This window comes from Vigna radiata, chromosome 7 (genome assembly GCF_000741045.1).
Source record: "Vigna radiata var. radiata cultivar VC1973A chromosome 7, Vradiata_ver6, whole genome shotgun sequence".
Taxonomy (NCBI): Eukaryota; Viridiplantae; Streptophyta; class Magnoliopsida; order Fabales; family Fabaceae; genus Vigna; species Vigna radiata.
The window spans coordinates 42837141-42856054 of NC_028357.1; the positions used below are offsets into that span (position 1 = coordinate 42837141).

Consider the following 18914-nt stretch of genomic DNA (forward strand, 5'->3'; position numbering starts at 1 on the left):
ATTCAGTTATTATTGAAAAACATGTAATATGTTTTATATTTAATTTGATTACATAGTATAAATGTATACAAATGGGGATAGTTGATGATGACACGATACAAACACATTTGACAATTTTTTTAAAACAATACAAAAATTGAGTTGAACACAGTAAAAGTATTATTGAAAACAGCAAAGCCCTTTCTTATTAGTTTTTTCTTCCTGCAACCCTGTTTTTCCTTTGCATCTCAATCTCTTTTATTGAAAACTAGTTCGTGACACAGGGTCATTGTCTTTTCTTTTTTAATTTTTAAATTTTTATTGAAAGTATTAATATAATTATTATTATATTAAAATAAATAATTAATGCATATTATTAATATATATATATATATAAACCAACAATAATTAATAATAATTTTAAATTTTTACTCTTGACGGTGTATCTACACTATAAACATGAGAAAAAACTTTAAGAAACTCTAACACAAACCTGCTTAGTCTCAAGTTTAAAACTAATATTTCAAAGAAGAATATTTATTAAAGAAAAAATATTGAATATATATTTAATAAATTACATGTTTAATTGAAAACAGGAGATATATTAGAATACTTACTTGAGGTGGGCTGGAACAGTAGAAAGGTAAGGCTTGTGTAGAAACATAGATATGAAAATTATTCCCTGATTCCCTGTACCAATCCTATCTATTATATTGGTTGGTTATTAATCGGAGATCGGAGGTAATTGAGCGGCGGATTGCATGAGCGGTTGTTGTGTGGGTGGCGGCGGCGGCGGATCGGACGCGGAGTGAGCAGAGGATCGAAACATGTCTGCGATCATAGTGTGCGGGAAGAGATCAGCGCTGTTCCAAGAGCTTCCTCCAAAGAGGATCCGTTGTTCTTCTTCTTCTTCCCCGGTTCGCCTCTCTCCCTCTTCCCTCCTCCACCACCTCGCCGCCTTCTTCCCTGACATGGACAACCACCTCCTCGAGAAAGCCCTCGAAGATTGCGGCAACGACATCGACTCCGCTATCAGAAGCTTAAACCAGCTTCGCTTAGGAGTTTCAACACCTCCTTCTCTTCGTTCCACTCCCATTGCATCTGATGCTACTCTTCAATCGCAAGGTTTGTTACCTTTAAACCTCTTGCAATTTGATCATAACTGTAATTTGCATTAATTGATGCTTCTGTTTTTTGTCTTTTATACTTTCGGTTTTTTCAAGGCATTTTCCAGTGAAACAGGTATATAATTTAGCAATATATATGCCCTGTGGAGAGCTAGTATAAATTCTTTGCACAATAAATTATTAACACTTTTTTAGTCTATTCACTGTTACTTCATACTCAATCACACGATATACAAGTTGTATCATTAGTTATGTTAGGCCAGTTTTGGTTCTGAAGTATATTCATCTAAATATAAGACAGTGTAATGTCTATTCTAATGGTTGTTATTGAACCTATATTGAGCTATTTGTTGTTGCGTTATTGGGATATGATAGTCAGATGGTAATGCATATAACAAAAACAATTCCTGATCTCATGAACTAGGCCACACCCCTACAATGTATGATTTGTTATATTAGGTCAGTTTTGGTAGTCTGAACCTTGATTTCTTTTGTTGTTTCATGAAACAAATGACATTTCCGGATATTGATGGGAAAAAGTGGTTGTTTTAGTAGGTGAAGGGAAATATGATGCAGAAGTTTCAGCTTCTGAGGACCCGGTTACTGGGCAAAATTATCCCACAAATGGTGCTGAATGGGTGGAGCTTTTTGTTAAAGAAATGATGAATGCTTCAAACATGGATGACGCCAAAGCTCGAGCATCAAAAATGTTAGAGGCTTTGGAGAAGTCAATTTGCATGAGAACAAGTGTTGAAACAGAGCGAAACTTCCACCAGGTTATTTATTATGACTATATGTTTCTCAGCGTTGTTATTGTCAATCTAAATACCGAGCACAAATGCTCTTTTAATTCCATCTAATAAAAGTCATCGGTTGTGATATGATGTACTCGTTGTTTGGTTTACTTCAGGAAACTACGGCGTTGAAGGAACAGGTGGAGGCTCTTGTTCAAGAAAATGTGATTCTGAAGCGTGCTATCTGTATTCAGCACGAACGCCAGAAAGAATATGAAGACAGAGATGTAGAGTTGCAGCAATTGAAGCAATTAGTGTCACAGTACCAGGAACAAGTAAGAGCTTTAGAGGTAAACAATTATGCACTGACAATGCACCTAAAGCAGGCAGAGCAAAGCAGTTCCATCCCTGGGCGTTTTCATCCAGATGTTTTCTAGGTAACAAGTGTATCTGACTGTTTTTGTAGTTTAAGTGATCACGAAGAAGACACTAGGCAACTCGTTTAGCTCATATTTAATGATTCGGCAAAAAAAAAAAAAAAATCTATCCTACTAATAAATTATTAGCCTTTCGATGTATAGATCCCCATGTGATCAATATTTTGGATGCTAGGAGATTTGATATGGCTTGCCTCAAGTAAGCCCCTTGTGATATAGTTGTGTCTGACTGTCTATTACTGGTGTTTTCTGCTGCTACCATCGTTTTTGTGAAGCTTCTAGCGACTCATAAGTAAGGACAGATCATGTTTTTGCTGAGACAAAAGGAGTACCACCTGGTGCGAAGAGTGAATCTGTCATTTTTCGCAGTCATTATGTAATGAATTGCTCACATACATGACGGGTATGGTGGATTTGACTAATTAATAAAGATTATGGTTAGATAGTCTGGGAGAACGGGTTCTTCAGGAGGACAGCGTGGTGTTTTTGTATGGTAAATTATATAAAATAATAATCATGGCCTTTACTATATCAATTTAAATTTAATTATTAATTATTTAACAATGGATTGTGGTTTTAAATATGTCATGGCTTTATTATAGAGTGGCCGAACTTAGTGTGAGAATGGAAAATACTTGAATTAAAAGGGTGTTCTAACTTATATAACTTACGCATTACCCAGTAAATGACTACTAATTCTTCTTTATTCAAATCATATCAGGTCATAAGGTTTTTACCTTGGTTTCATTGTTTTAAATTTATAATTTTTATTATTAAAATTATTTATAGTTTTTGCTCGTTGAGAAGACGAACAAGATTGTTTCCAGAAGCATAGATTAGCAAAAATCCTGGATAAGAGGAGATAATGGTTATAGGTATGGAAAACTTGAGATACATAGTCACAAGCTCTCACTACCTAGTTATGTTAAGAAAATGCCGAGAAAGTAGAGGAAAAAGATATGGTCTATAAACCTTGCGGAGAACAAGGGGAGGAGGGCTTCTCCCTACATCTCCTCCACTTTCTCTTCTTATTTAATTTTCTTCTTAAATTCTCAAGTCCTTTTCCATATTTTCTCTCTTTTCCTCTCTTGCACCTATTTTTTTTTTAGAAAGACTCAACTTCTAATTAAGTTATCTATTTGTATATAAATTGATATTTATTTTTTATTCATTTATTTTGTATCTCGAACACTCTCTTCGGCTTTCCTTCTCTTTCTAGATTCATTTTTGGCTTTTGATCTTTTTGGAAGTTCATTGTTTTTGTTCGATTTTGTGATTCACTTGCGGAATCCTAAAATATTCAACGAATTTCAACGTTTCTTTTTTTTTTATTTTTTATTTAATTTAGTGTTTTTAATTAATTATTTTTTAAATAACTTTTTTTAGTTTTTGGATATGTTTATAATTTATATAATTGTCTTTTTAATTACTATTTCTTTTTTGGATAGGTTTATACTTTATAGAATTAGAATGTTTTGAATATATTTTGTTTTATTTTCATTTAATATAATCAATTTGTATTTAATATTTTTGTAATTAATTTTGTTGGTTATTGGACAGTTTTATAATTTGTATAATTTAATTTTTTTAAATGGATATTTTTTAAACTTTTAGATAGGTTTATAATTTATTGAGTTTATTTTTTTAAAATAAATTTGTTTGACTTTCATTAAAATTTATTTATTTTTAATTAGTTGTTTTAGTAGTTTTTGGATAAGGAACATGCACTTGAGGAAGAGGAACATCACGATGTTCCTTAAATAGATGAGGAAGTGAGTGGATTTGCAAGAAGTTCACAATATCCTTCTTTATTGACATACTATGTTCACTATGTTGTTTATGTTTTATGGAAGGATCTGAGTGAGTGTAAAACTTTTATTCCAATGGTTATTGTTTAGTTTGAATAAAATTTATATTAAATATTATTGTGTAGGATAGATAGGAGATCGTTGATCTCTCGCGAAAGAAAGTTAAATAATTTTGGACCTTGTGACTACACCGATAAGAGTTTATTGAATGCACTCTTTGAGAGATGACACTTTAAAATTAACATTTTTCATCTCTCATTAGGTCAGATATCAGTGATCCTAGATTGTGCGTCGTCATTGTTACATCTCTTGATTATAGAATAATTTTGTAATATCGAGGAGTTAGAATTTGAAAAAACTAAGTCAATCATTGTCGAATTTTTAGGTGTCGTCGATCGTGGGAGGACTGGTGCGAAGATGATAGAAGCATGAGGTTGAATGTTTAAATATTATTACTATTTCTCTATTTATTTGTTTAACCTATCAATAGGTGATCAATTCATGTGAAATTTAAAAATATAAAAAATAATGTTAAACATTCAAGGATTTGTTAAATTTATTTTACATCTTTTTAAAAAAATATTAAATGGTGCAATTTTACATATTATAAGTGCAATATTCATACATACATACATATATATATATATATATATATATATATATATATATATATATATATATATATATAATTATTTAAATTCGTGTTTATACAGGTAAGTAACTGAATTTTGATCAATAATTTTAAAAACAAAACAATATATTTAAAGTAAACAAAGTTATTTTAATATAGTTTTAATATCTAATAACTATGTAAAGTTATTAATGTTCTCTAGTAGTACGAATAATCTTGTTTTACTACTATTACTTTAGCTTGTATATAAACAAATGATACAGAACAACCTCATTCCTTTAATAGTTAAAAATAAGAAATTTTATCACTAAAATTCTACACCTAATTACTTATTAAGTTGGACATACATGAGTTTATTCACTTAGATAAATGAAATTATCTTATCATATATATATATATATATAATTTGCTATACATGTAAATTTAATTAATTTATTTTAATTTTGTATTTGTGTAAATTAATCCTTTCAGAGTTGAAGAATAAATAACACTTGTATTCCCATTTCTAGTAAATTAATAACTTGAAGTTATGGATTATACTTTTCATGTAACATATCTTGAAAAATATATATTAATTTAATCCTATCTCCCATTTCAGCTCACTTTACTTCAAACCGGCTATATCACCTTTTCCAGATGAAAAGATCTTATCAACTCGATAAAAAATTATAATCTTTCAAAATGGAAAAATTAAAGTGCTACCCGTATCACTTTGTATACACTAAGTTTATAGGTAAGTGGATGATATCCACCACAAACTAAATTATTGCATCTCAGATTATACTGAACCTACCATGGAAGTTTTCATTTCAAAATTAATACTTTTACTAATTAAACCATGAATATAAAGTTTTATAAATTATTATATATAACATATCCATATAACTATGTCATTGTAATTTTTTATATGTCACTTTATTTTATGTGTTTATGTTGCTAATGAAAAGAAAGCATGAAAGATGAATGCATATTTGGTTTCCTAAATTTCTAAACAAACAGTTTCTCATACGTCTTCTGAATATAGATAGGAGAGAATTCCGAGTGTTTTGAAACTATAAAATTCCTTTTAATATGTTCTTATCTTAAAAAAGTTTTTTTAGATGAATATTCCTACAACTTATGTTTGATTCATAATTAAAGATCTTCTATACCTTAATCCAATTTTTATTTTCAATTGTTTACTTTGTATTTGGCAAAGAATTATTCTTAGTAATCTACAAAGTTTATTTTTTCAAAAAAAAAAAATTCCAGTTAATAGATCTTATCATTTTCCAAAGAGAGACCAATATCAATTATACATATAATTTTAATTTTAGTATGCAATTTTTATCTATTAGGGGGCAATTAAGTTAGCAATTTTTGTCTTATTTTATTTCTACAAAAGGAAAAGAATAGAAGAAAATATTATTTATAGTGGACCATGTAAAAAGAAAGCGTGAGTCTTTATTATTGCATGATACACTTTTGCTTTTTCTAGACGCATTTTGAAGAGCTGGAAAAACAAACAAGCAACCCCACCCACATTACGAGAATCATATGTTTCATAAAATAAAGCATAATCAATCTATTTATTTATTATCTATATATATCATTAAATACTCGTCTCGTTACAGTGAATCAACTCAAATTTAAGGATATTTTTTGTCGTGTTTAAACTTTGTTTTAAAATCAGATTAGTCATGATTAAGCTATTTAAGATGTTGAACTAAAATTTAATGATTTAGTCATTTAAATTTCACTATAGTTTTTAATTCGTGATTATAATTACTTTCTTAAAGTAAATGTTTACCAGTGGCTATTCAATAATAATAAAAAAAAAGTGAGATTTTTCTTGATTGGACTTCATATTCAACAACTATGCTTTTGCTAAAAATAAGCTTCCTCGTGGAAATAAATTAACCTTCATAATTAACACCGTATGTTTGGTCCTATGCAGCATGTGAGACACCAGAAACAACATCCTCTATCAATAATTTACTTTTCCCAATTTCATGGAGGAAAGAGAACAAAGCTACAAAACCCTGAATAGTTATAAGAAAAATATTTTTTTACGGAACATCGTATTTTAATAATTTTTGAAAACATGTGAAAGTTTTATTTGTTGTATATTCAAACGTATCAATAACAAATTATCACGTAAATGAATTAAAAAAGTTATTAAAAAAATTATTAAAAATATATTTTCTTTTTTTACATTTAACTTTTTTAAATTCACCTATCATTTTTTATTTTTTTATTTTAAAAAAATAATAAAATTTTATACATTTATGATTATTTTAACTTTATATTTTGTATGAAATGTATCAAATTAATATAAAAGTATTCTATGATAACATAGTTTTAGTAATAAATCCACACACATCTTCATTAAAGAAAAAAAACATACGTATATAGCCATTAAAGTTACAGATAACTGGAAAATTATTTAAGAATCTAGATTTGTAATGAGAGAAATTTTTGATTTGATATGTATCTATTAAGAATTGAAAAAGAGAGAACCTGTGGTAGCAATGGAGTTAATTAATTGCTCCCTTCATCATCATTCTCTTAAACTCGTTGAAATTGACCATACCATCTCCATCCATGTCAACCTTCTTAATCATCTCTCTGCACTCTTCACTCTTGTTCCCTTCCTTTAACCCTAACGAACTAAGCACCAAAGCTAGCTCCTCCACAGAAATAACCCCATCCTTGTCCTTGTCAAACACATCAAAAGCTTCCTTTAGACTAATCTCTTCTTCTTCTTCTTCTTCTTCTTCTTCTTTATCTTCTTCCTTTTTCCCTCCCATACACTCACTTGTCAACAAGCAAAACTCTTCAAAATCTATCAAGCCATCACCGTTGGAATCGTACTTCACGACAATATCGTCCACCTCTTTGTCTGTCATCAAGATTCCGATGTTCCTCAGGGATTCCCTCAGCTCCTGCTTCGTCACGAAACCGTCACCGTTTTTGTCGAAAGTGGAAAACACCCTTTCAAGCTCTTTCTTCTTGGCCGTTGGTGAAGGAGTGGTAATCTTGTTGTTTGGTACTTGAAGGAAGATATTTATGAGACCTGCAATGAAGAGCAGGGCCAGTAACAGTGTAGATAGATCCATGATTTTTTGTTGGATGTGTTCTAAGAAAGAAAACAGAGGGTAAGGGATAAGGAAGAAGAGAACCACTAAGAGTATAGTTTACTTTTCAGAACAACCTATGAACCAAAGACTACAAGAAAACTTCGTCTGCTTTTGAGGTTTTTGTTTGTTTGGGAAAACAATATAAACGCTCCATTTGAGTGACTCAACTGTAACCGTGTAACCGTCTCTTCTATACTTATATAAACTAATAAAATCATATAAATAGTTATAAAAATATTGAATATTTATTCCACTCTTTTTCTAATTCGGATATTTTATTTAAGGATAATGATATTTAGACAACATTCTTTTGACAACATTTAAATAATATTTGCATGTCATTGTGTGATTGGTCCAAAATTACTCTACGATCAATAATAATAATAATCATAAACATTACCATAGACCAATCATACAATGACACGTTGATGATATTCAAATATTATAAAAAAAATGTTGTCTAAATATCATTATTCTTTATTTAACATTTTCTTACAAATTTAAGAGAACAAATAATTTTACTGTAGTAACACCCTTTGATTATAAATAGAAATTGTCTAAGTCTTAATATTAAAGGGAACAAATAGTTTTTACACTATGATTTCCGTCACGTATTAATTATAAGTTAGCTGATATTTATAATAACGATCTTAAAAGTTATAATTATTCAGTCTTTTACTACCTTAAAAGTTATTAATATGTGATTAGATGATTATCTAGCTAGTATCTAACTATACCTTAAAAGTTACCCAACACGTTATTTGTGACTGAATGATAATGTAAAATTCACTAAGTTAAAAAGTTATGTTAAAATAAATTCTCATTAATTAATATTTTAAAAATATATATTTAGTATTGGTTTATAAATTACCTCTCTTTGATTCTTACTTTTGTAAAATGCATTAACAATTAACATTTTTTTTATATAATGTAAGGATTAAAATAACTATAAAAGTTGAAATTAAAGTGACCTAACCAATTTTAAGACTAAAAATACCATCAAATATATTAATGTTTTCGAATTGAATGGGTATATTAAATACTTCCTTATTGTTATATATATATATATATATATATATATATATATATATATATAGTGTAATAATTAATATTTTTGAATTTTGAAAATGAAATTAGATTTAAGATTTTTCCTTTAAAAAAATAACGGTTAAATACGGATTAGGAAAGTACTTCAAAAACTTTTTTTCAGCAATTCTATGAACGGAAACGGAAATTCACCCTACAAACTACAATATATAAAAGATTTCCAAAGCGCAAAAAAGGTTACGCGGGGTTTGGTGGGAGTCCTCGTTTTGATCCCACAAACCGCGTCAACAAAATTATAATTATACGCATAAAGGTAATTAGAAACGTATGAATGAATACTAATATATTACATTAATTAGTGATTAAGAAATGTTTCTATTATACACAAGAGTCTTGTATTGTTTAAGAGTTTATCTTTAAGGCACTTTAAATACTTTTTCCATCTTAATTTTTTCTAAGAATAAAATTGTGAGAGAGCTTTTGTCTTCAAAATAGATAATACTTGAAATACATGGTGTTTGATCCTAATCATGTTACTCATATACTTGGGATCAGAACATTAGTGTTTGTCATCAATCCCTTAAGTTTTCCATTGAGATAACTAGTCATTCTTCTTACCTTGACTAAAAACCTATGTTTCTAGTACATCCATTAGTCTCGTATCTTTTACAAATTGAGGCCTAAAAATGACAAAACTATAACAAAGTTTCGTCACTCAACAAACTTGAAATTGGAACAAGAAGTAAGAACATTCTCTTATTAAACGTCATGATTAAGAACATTTTAAGGAACCAAATGAATATCAACATCTTATCATCAAATGACATTCAGGTGGTGTTTTTTCTTTCCAAATCATAGACTAAACTCATGGTCTTTGTTGCTTTTTGATTAAGCAATCCATTAGGATCATAATTTGCTTTACATTTTTCCACGTTCTTGCATATTTTAAATCATTCAAACTATGATAAATAAGTATGATGTGAAACATAAAAATAACATACAACAAATTCACATTATTTACTTAAATTTTGATTATTAATTAAGTTAATTTAATCAAAACTGGTTTAATTAAAATATTGTACTGATTTAACTAAAGTATTGTAGTCTTGAAAATATTGAAAATTATCATATATTTTTGTTACGTTGATTCATTCATCTAGAGTTACATCAAGAATTATTATTATAAGAACCTAGAAAATAGTATACTATAGGTGATAATGTGTTTTAAATAATAAAACTTACTTATTTTAATATTAAAAGTTCAAACATATAAATAAAATTTCAGTTTACAAGTATCATTCTCTAAAATATATTATTTGTATAAAATATGTTCCCTAAGAGTTCTTTATCATCTCTCTAAGTCTTCTCGTTCCTTGTTCATCTATTTGAACATTAGAGAACGCCTAACTGATTATTATGTCGAGATCTTCAAATTTGCCCGATTAGTTCTTGTAAAAAAGTAAGTTTTTCCTTTTTTTCTCTAGTTTGTATGTTCTCTGATGCATTTGAGTAGTTGATCACTGCATGTGTCATCTGAGTCATCTATAAAACTCTTTATTGATTAATGGTACTAAGTGTATGTCCTTATCATGATTCCATGGTTTTAAGGAGCAGATAAAGCTCCTAGAACTCAGTGAGTCGTTCTAGGTTCCTTAGAGGAGTTTAGACTTCTAACCGGTGAGAGAAACTAGTTATCACATGTTTTTAGAGTTGTTAATATGTTTGTAGTCTATAATGTGTGGTTGAACTATTGTGAAATTGGTAGACTAAAATGGGAAATTATTTGGTAACTGCTTGTTGAATGAGTTTTGTTTTTGTTGTATGAAATTTTTGAATTTCATCATTTAGTTAATTAAATTTGTTGTTGATTATGGTTATTTGATGTGCTCGGGTGTTGTTTGAAATTTGTTGAAATTGAAGTGAATTGATGAACCGAGACTTTATATAGATGAGCAAATCAATATTCACTTTGACATTGAAGCATGTTTTGTGACTAAGTATTGAGTCGGGAATATCAATTTGGTCATCCGGATAGGCCAGAGTTTAAAGTCAATAGATGTATTGTATAGGGCTAAAGGCTTATCGATCTTTCCTAGTAAGGCCTATAACCTTAATATAGTAGGGTATCAGGTATCGAAAACCGAATATCCCAATCTGGATGCCAAGTATCGGTGTCTCTTACTAAAAGAGTGGATGAATAGCCAAAAAATTAAAGCTTGTGATTGGGCCTTGATAGGTAATTAGGCTAGTGAGTTTCAAAGCAAATGGGCAAATATAAGTGTGGCTCATTCAATTGAACTCGTGATCAATGAGGTAAAACACTATAAATAGAGCATTAATGATAATTTAGGATTCACTTTTCCATTAATTAATATTTGACCAAGGAAACTCTAATCAATTACTGACTTCAGAGTCGAAAAACATTTTGTAGGATTTTCCCCCTTATGGTAGTATCTGGAGTAGTGGAGGACAAGTACCAAGTACCGAAGGACAAGTGTCGAACAGTGAGGAGGACAATGCGTGGAAGAGAGATCTTTGCGAGGTATATTTTTTTCCTGAAATAACAATACATATATCCAGATAGCCAAGTCTATAATTAATGTTTGTATGCTTAGGATTTGTTTGATTTACTTGTGTTTAATTGTTATAGTCATAACTCACTTGTATATATGTTCTTTGGTAAGTTAAGTTATCTTTCTATTTCTCTTTGTGTGTTTGTTTGTTATAATTATCTTAATGGTATGAGTTAATGAAAATATTTTTGTAGACCAGATACTTACTATAATAATATTAATATTATTAAAATAGAACGTTAGAATAATTCTCGTGATATATTATCTTGATACAATACTATTAACTCGATCGTTGAGATATTTAAGTAATTATATTAACTTAATAAGTTTCACAAGCATATAAATAATTTGATTCGTGCCATTGATGATAATTAGAGTATTTTACGATACTTCTAACAATTGAGTTGTTTTTGAATATGTTAACAATAGACATATTAATTTAGACATAAATTTAATTAATTTAACAAGTATTAGATTAATTTAATTAATACGTTGTAATCTAAAATAAATAAATAGCAAGTAAATATGTAAAATGAGTGTTCAATATTCCGTTATATTTTTCTATAAGTACGTGAATAATATTTGTAACAAAATATGAATTTTCAAAATAATTTCAGAATGAAAACTATCTTAATTCTCCAAAAATGAAAAGTGCTTTTATGTAAGGGGTCACGTGATAGAATATGAGAATCGATATGCTCTGAATGCTTCACATACACACTCCAATCATGTATATTACAGAATTTTATTCGTTCCTATGTATTCTAACATCATAGTAAACATATTTCACGATTAAGAAATATAGGTCGCAACTATTATTGTGTAAAAAAAGAAAATAGGGTTAAATATGTTTTTAGTTCCTATATTTTGGGGCGATTTTGGTTTTAGTCTCTCTTTCAAACTAAGGTACAATTTAGTCCTTCAATTTTAGAAAACTCTGGTTTTAGTCCTTTTTACCAATTTTTTAAACTTTATTTACTATTTCAAACGCGTTTCATTATAGCATTTGGGTTGTTTACACTGTTTGACACATTTTTGCTTCAATGTTAACTGAGAAACGTGCTTGAAAAAAACAAATAAAGTTAAAAAAATTTGGTAAAAAGAACTAAAATCAGAGTATTCTAAAGTTGAAGGACTAAATTGTACCTTAGTTCGAAAGAGAAACTAAAATCAAAATCACCCAAATATATAGGGACTAAAAACATGTTTAACCCAAAAAATATTACTATGGGTCATTTCTTTTATTTTTTCCTTTTTATTTTTATACTTCTCTCCCTGACTCTATCATTTAGATGAAATAAATTTTTTATAGTTGATTTTACAGTATTTTAAAATATTTATTTAAATGTAAAATAATAAAATTATTATATACGTAAGTAGCCAAGGAATTTGATTCTCTACCTTACCCAAAGGTGAAGATATACTTCTCTCCTCAAGATATACATGGAATTGCTTTAGATTTTGAAGCCTTTTGTTCAGTGGAATGTGGAATATAGTGGTTAAGGCTGTGTTTGTACAATGGCTAACAACAAAATGAAAAAAAATGATTTAAAAGAAGACAAACAAGTAAAAGAAGACTAAAAAATTGTGTATATTACAACTTTTTTTCATTCTTAAAAAAGAAACAAGTGTTTTTTTAGAACTTATATTAAAAATAATAATTGACTATCGACTTAATGGAAAAAAAGAGTAAAACTTATATTTCTTCTCTTAATATTGTAGTATAATTTAATAATTTTTTTATAATAACATTAGGAAATTACCTTAAAAATAAATATAATAGAATAAAATAAACTCTTGTTCACATAGAAGATATCTAAGAACATTGTCAAGAAGAAATGATGAAGCAATGATAAAGCGTTACTAGAGTTTTAAATTTTTCACATAAGAGGAAGTGAGAACACACACCATTCTTTATATTTAAATTATAATTTTTATTCTTTTTTAGGCACTTTTTCCTCAAAATTGGAGTGGATTAAGAAAAATGGAAACAAAAGAGTTTTGTTTAATTTTTTTTTATTAAAAGGACGTTATAATTATACATATTCAATTATTTCATAATATAATAAGTGTAATGAGATATTGTTATAAAAAAAATTAAACTTTATCAACTGAAATCAATTATCTGACTCGTTAATTATATTCCGAAAGTGCAAATCAACAAAAAAAAAATGCGAATATAAAGTGATTTAACTGGTGCCATAAATTGAAATTTGGCAAAATTCTTGAAAAGAGTTTGAAATGTCAGCATAAAAAAAATCCAGCATTTATAAATAAATTAAAAAATTAATGAAAATAAATATTATAAAACTTAATTAATAATTTTACACCTTATGATCAATATAAATTTCTAAAGAAAACTTTCTATTGATTATTTTCTAAAGTTCTATGGAATCAGATCAATATATGTCACTCTTCGTATTTTTTTTTCTTACAGCAATATTAAAGAAGAATCTATTTTCAAATTGGAGTGAAATAATATATCAAGTAATTATCTCTATCTAGAAAACAAATTTTAAATGAAAATATTTTGTGCAACTTGATGTTTGCTTTATTTTGTGAAAAAAAAAACGTAAAGAAAATTATATATGAAAGAATTTTTTTAAAAAAGTAGACGAAGAAAAGTAATAGAAAATATTTATTCGTCTGAAAAAGCTGAATTTAAACGTCCATATTATCTTGAGTGCCAACCAAATTTGTTACTCAACAAAAGGAAAATCAAATTTTATTATTCAAACCTTATTTGTTTATGCTTCAACATGAATATTTTTCAAGATAACAGAATTCGCATATTATTTCATCAAATAAAATTCCTAATATAATAATTCTTTTGATTAAGCACATAAAATTATCACTATTATCTTAATGACATAAATATAAAATCATGTTGCTTCTCTTTTTGCTTTTTTTATATTACTTAAGAATGGGTCAAATACACATCACGTTCCTCTTTGGGCTAAACCCAATTTTCTAATACTGGGCCGAAAATAAAATGTCTAGGTCTCCATGATTAAGTCCTCATGCGAGCTGGTTCATAAAAAAAAAAAAAAACATCATTGAATTATATATTATTTGTTTTATTGACAATCTATCAAATTCGTTGAGAAAGGTTTTCGATAATTTAACATTGTAAAAAAATAAAGTAAGTAAATAAACCTTGATCCACGATTAATCTGAAACTTTTACCTTTAAAAACTATTCTAGAAATTTGTTTGACAAATTATTAAAATATTATTGAATAGAACATGACGAGTAATAGTTTAAAGAGTTACAGTATTCAAACACTCAACGGTACAAACAGCGCGAATACAAGTTTAAAAATTCATAGTTTGTCCCTTTATATAATTAAAAAACCATCACTATTGATATATAGGAAAAAAAATATAAACAATGATTATACTTATAAGTTTCAAAATTGTACGCAATACTTATTTTGTTTAAAATAAAGTATGTATCATTTTAAATATTAATTTAACAGTTTTAAATATGTATAAAAAGTATTTTAGAACTTATGAGTATTTTGGCGACTTGGGTTGGGTTAGATTTTAAGAAAATCTATTATTCAACCTATTAAAAAAATATCAGATTAGATTCATGTATTTTTTATGTTAAATTCAATATAATTAAACCCACTTTTTGAACCTGTTAGAATTGTACTGGGTTAATTGGACTGATATCTTGAAAAAGAAAATTTTTCAAAAGTTATATTTTGTAAGTACCAACTTAATTAAATTACAATTTCAAATAAGTTAATAAGTCAAGTTACAAGATTATTGAAGAAATTTGTTGGGTTATTCAGACTCAAATATAACTGGAGACATTTATTCTAGAAAATTCATTGAAACTTCAAAGATGTATAATATTATCTACTATTGAGATAAAACTCATTGTCGTTACAAAAGCATAAAAGGAGTTGCTATAGTTAAGAAAATTTTTGCAAAAACTTGGTTTAATGAGAATGACTATGCATTATTTGTGGATAGTCAAAGTGTTATCTATCTTGGTAAGAATCAAATTTTTCATCCTATGTCCAAACATATTGATGTGAGGTATCATTGGAACGTGATGCTTTATATATTAAATTGTTAGAGTTAGATAAAGTTCATCCAGATGACAGTGATGCTAATATGATGACTAGGACACTGTCAAGGAAAACATTTGAATATTGTTGTGAGATTGTGTTTGGAGGTCACATCCACATAGTTGTGAAAGGGAAGATTATGTGTCTAAAATGTCCATCCTAGTCAAATTTGTCTAACTATTTGATATAAGTTGAGAGGAGTATTTTAGGTTACAAAAGAAAGATTTATCTTTGCAACCCTCAGAAGAAAGAAAAAAGAGAAATTTTGTTGACATAGAGCTTTTCATCTTGATCGTTGAGATCGTCAATTAAAAGTTTGAAATTAGAGAAATCGATCTCGTAATGTTTTATTTTGGGTTTATCTTTTATTTGTTTTTCATATTTAAAAGCATTATTATTGTGATGTATTAACGGATTATATTTACTTATTTGTGTTTTTGATTTGACTTTTATATCTATATTTGATCTTAGTAAAATTTGATTTACTAAATTGTGTTTGTAGATTTTTACTTCTTACATTGAGATGGTTCTTCTATGTGGAAAATGTTGATGTTCTTTTTTGTAATTATTGTTATTTTATTATTTTTTTTTCCTCATAAATTCTTGTAAATTTAGAGAAATTATTTTTATTATATAGTTGAGTACTTTTTGTTGTTATTATTTTCTATAAAAATTGAATTTTAGTTGGTGCATTCAGCTGCAACATGTATTGTAAGAATTGAAGCGGTAATGTTGATTTGAAATTTAGGTAACTTGTGTTTTTGTTTTTAAGGAAGGTTCACTTACATCTTCTGAGGACAGATATTTATGAGAGAAACGTTGGTGAAAAGGAGAATTAGTTTTGATAATTTTGAAAAAAGAAAAAGAGATTGAAAGAAGAAAGAAGAAAGAAGAAAGAAAAGAGGGATGAGGTTGGTCCACTGTTGTTATATATTCGTTGTCACAGAAAAGTATGGGAGCCCAACAATATTACTGTTCGTACCCACCACTTCAATAAACTTCCCTAATCTTATGCAACATTCCTTTATTAATTACTCTCTTTCTTTCCCAATGCAAAATAATCTCCATTATTTCTATTATTAAATAAGAAATAAAATTTGTAAATTTATTATCTTCAGATTTTTCGTTATTGAAGATATTAATATTTTATATGAATTAAAATCGTGTTTTATTAATGTTGTCATCTGAGTATTTTTTTCTTTAAAACATTATTTTTGATAACTAACTCACAAATATAATATAGAAAATATAAAAGTTGAATACTGTATAAAATAGAAGATTTATTATCTTAAAATTTTAAGTTAAAATGGTATTAATATTTTATGTATATTAGACTTGTGTATTATTTATTTTATAATTTTATAATTTCTCGAAAAAGGCCTAATAATTCTAATATAAAAAAAAACACGCTTTTTTTCATTGAAGTTTAGGACAATTTTCCAACAAATTCTCACTGTCATTTTTTAAGATATGTTTTTCATCTCCACCAACTCTTTACCAACTATTTTCATCCTTTTTTAGTTTTTCTCTATAGAATATAATATTTTCCCCCATAATTTCATTAACATCCAAGTGAATATTGTGTTTCTCAGAAAATAAATACATATCAGGAATATTACACGTGTCATTGGTGGTGTGTTCCTAACACGTTATGAATCACTTTCACCGTAATATATCTCATGTACTCACATTTGTCTACACCGTAATAACAAAGGAATAATAATATTTGAAAGAATTACAAAAATATAATTAAAGGGGTGGGAAAGTGAATAATATGAGGATGATTTAGTAATTACGTAAAGTTAATAAGTGAATTAAATTTGGAAAGAGGATGCGTTGGAAATAAAGAAAAAGAGAGAGAGAGAGAGAGAGAGAGATTAGGTTTACGATGGTGCATGTGGAGAGGAAGTGGAACAGGCTGTTAAACTGCGAGAGTGACCCCATGAAGGCGACTTCATTAGGAAACAGACAATCCCACCTCTCCATCTCTCTCCATCAACCCCGTCCCGTTCTAACGTACACCTTTATTCCTCTCTCTCCCTTTGGGAAATCATCACATGCTCATGCTTCCACGCTCCTTACCATGGTCCCACTCCCATCACCCTTCACCACGTGCTCCTTCCTTCACCCCTACTCTTACTTCTAGTTTAGCTCTGCCACCTCATCAACCTCTTCCACCCCCACGTGATATTTACTACTCATTTCAATTTTTTATCCTTTAATTAATTACTGTTACAGATTATCTAACTTATACTCTTAAGTTCATTTTTATCTCTGAAACACAATTCCAATTTAGCCCTTTCGGTTATTCAAACTGGACACTCTTCATTTTTTAAATTTCAACTCTACTAACTGTGTTTTGTAAAAATTAATGGTAAGTAATTTTAAATTCAATCTGAACTTTCCTTGTAAGCTAAGATTTAAATCTATTTTATATATTTTGAATTTATCATATTTGATCTCTGTGCAACTTTCACATTATTTGTATTTCTTTTTTCATAGTTAAAAATACTATTAAAATAAGTCAAATTCATTTTTTTACACATATCAACAATATCAATATTCATCCATAACAACTAGAATTTGTAAATATCTTAGGACTAAAATTTCTATCTCTAAAATTATAGCATGTTTATTTCATGATATAATTTGCAACTTTACATTTTTATTAATTCAATATTTTAAAAGTATCAACGTTAAAAAATAAATTTTAAGTTAAGTTCAATCTTAAAATTAGTTTTTAAGATAATGTTTCCATCTATCTATATATAAATTGATGTTATATTTAATTAATGTGTAACTTCTAAATATAATATCATTCGATATTTTACCAATTTAACTAATTTTGGTGGTTTGTATGTACGAATTTCATCAACTCAACACAATATAAAATATTCCCAATGCATCCAACTAAATCTCATTATATAGTTTTAAAAAATTACCTTTAACTTAATTATATTAAATAAAGTAATTAAAAACTATTTAGTTTAGAATTTGATGTAAAGACTCATAATTTAATGTAAGGAGTAATCTTCTTTATAATTTATATTTAATTGGGAGAGAATAGAGTAAAGAAAGCTCAAGAATTCTATAAACAGCTTTTAGAAAACTAAACCTAACAAACAAATATAATCAACCACTCAATTTCATAAAATTTCACATGATGAATCTAGGTTTATATACATGCAAACCCTTTAAAGGGAGGATAATGGAATCTTAAAGAAAAAAAATTAGAAAACCTTTAAAACAAAAAACTCTGTTTGGAAAACAAGAGTTCAAATATTTTAGAAAGAGTTTGGAAATTAATTATTTTACCTTCTTTGATATTATATTGAATAACATTCACGTCCACTATTTTTAAAATAAACACGGTTTTCT

General features: G+C 27.8%; 2 protein-coding genes across 4 annotated transcripts; one reads left to right on the forward strand and one right to left on the reverse strand.

The window, feature by feature from the left end:
* The first annotated feature begins 588 nt into the window (after positions 1-588).
* On the forward strand, positions 589-4628 carry LOC106768247. Of its 3 annotated transcripts, none has more exons than XM_014653274.2 (4): positions 589-1104; positions 1659-1882; positions 2017-2277; positions 4471-4628. In XM_014653274.2, exons 1-3 carry the CDS (start codon positions 807-809, stop codon positions 2275-2277), a joined length of 783 nt encoding a protein of 260 aa, XP_014508760.1. In that variant the 5' UTR covers positions 589-806; the 3' UTR covers positions 4471-4628. The 3 variants fall into 3 exon arrangements, with proteins under 3 accessions (XP_014508760.1, XP_022639510.1, XP_014508761.1); XM_022783789.1 differs by lacking the exon at positions 4471-4628 and adding an exon at positions 2553-2744; XM_014653275.2 differs by lacking the exon at positions 4471-4628 and having other exon boundaries at positions 807-1104; positions 1662-1882.
* A 2468-nt stretch (positions 4629-7096) lies between these two features.
* On the reverse strand, positions 7097-7997 carry LOC106767736 (calmodulin-like protein 3). The gene has a single exon (XM_014652681.2). The coding sequence runs from the start codon at positions 7812-7814 to the stop codon at positions 7233-7235; it is 582 nt and encodes a 193-aa protein (XP_014508167.1). The 5' UTR covers positions 7815-7997; the 3' UTR covers positions 7097-7232.
* Between the last annotated feature and the right edge of the window lie 10917 nt (positions 7998-18914).

Coding starts and splice junctions, on each gene's coding strand:
- LOC106768247 (XM_014653274.2), top strand. CDS start 807: ATGTCTGCGATCATAGTGTGCGGGAAGAGATCAGCGCTGTTCCAAGAG. Junction 1,105..1,658: donor TGCTACTCTTCAATCGCAAG/GTTTGTTACCTT, acceptor TGGTTGTTTTAG/TAGGTGAAGGGAAATATGAT. Junction 1,883..2,016: donor CAGAGCGAAACTTCCACCAG/GTTATTTATTAT, acceptor GGTTTACTTCAG/GAAACTACGGCGTTGAAGGA.
- LOC106767736 (XM_014652681.2), bottom strand. CDS start 7,814: ATGGATCTATCTACACTGTTACTGGCCCTGCTCTTCATTGCAGGTCTC.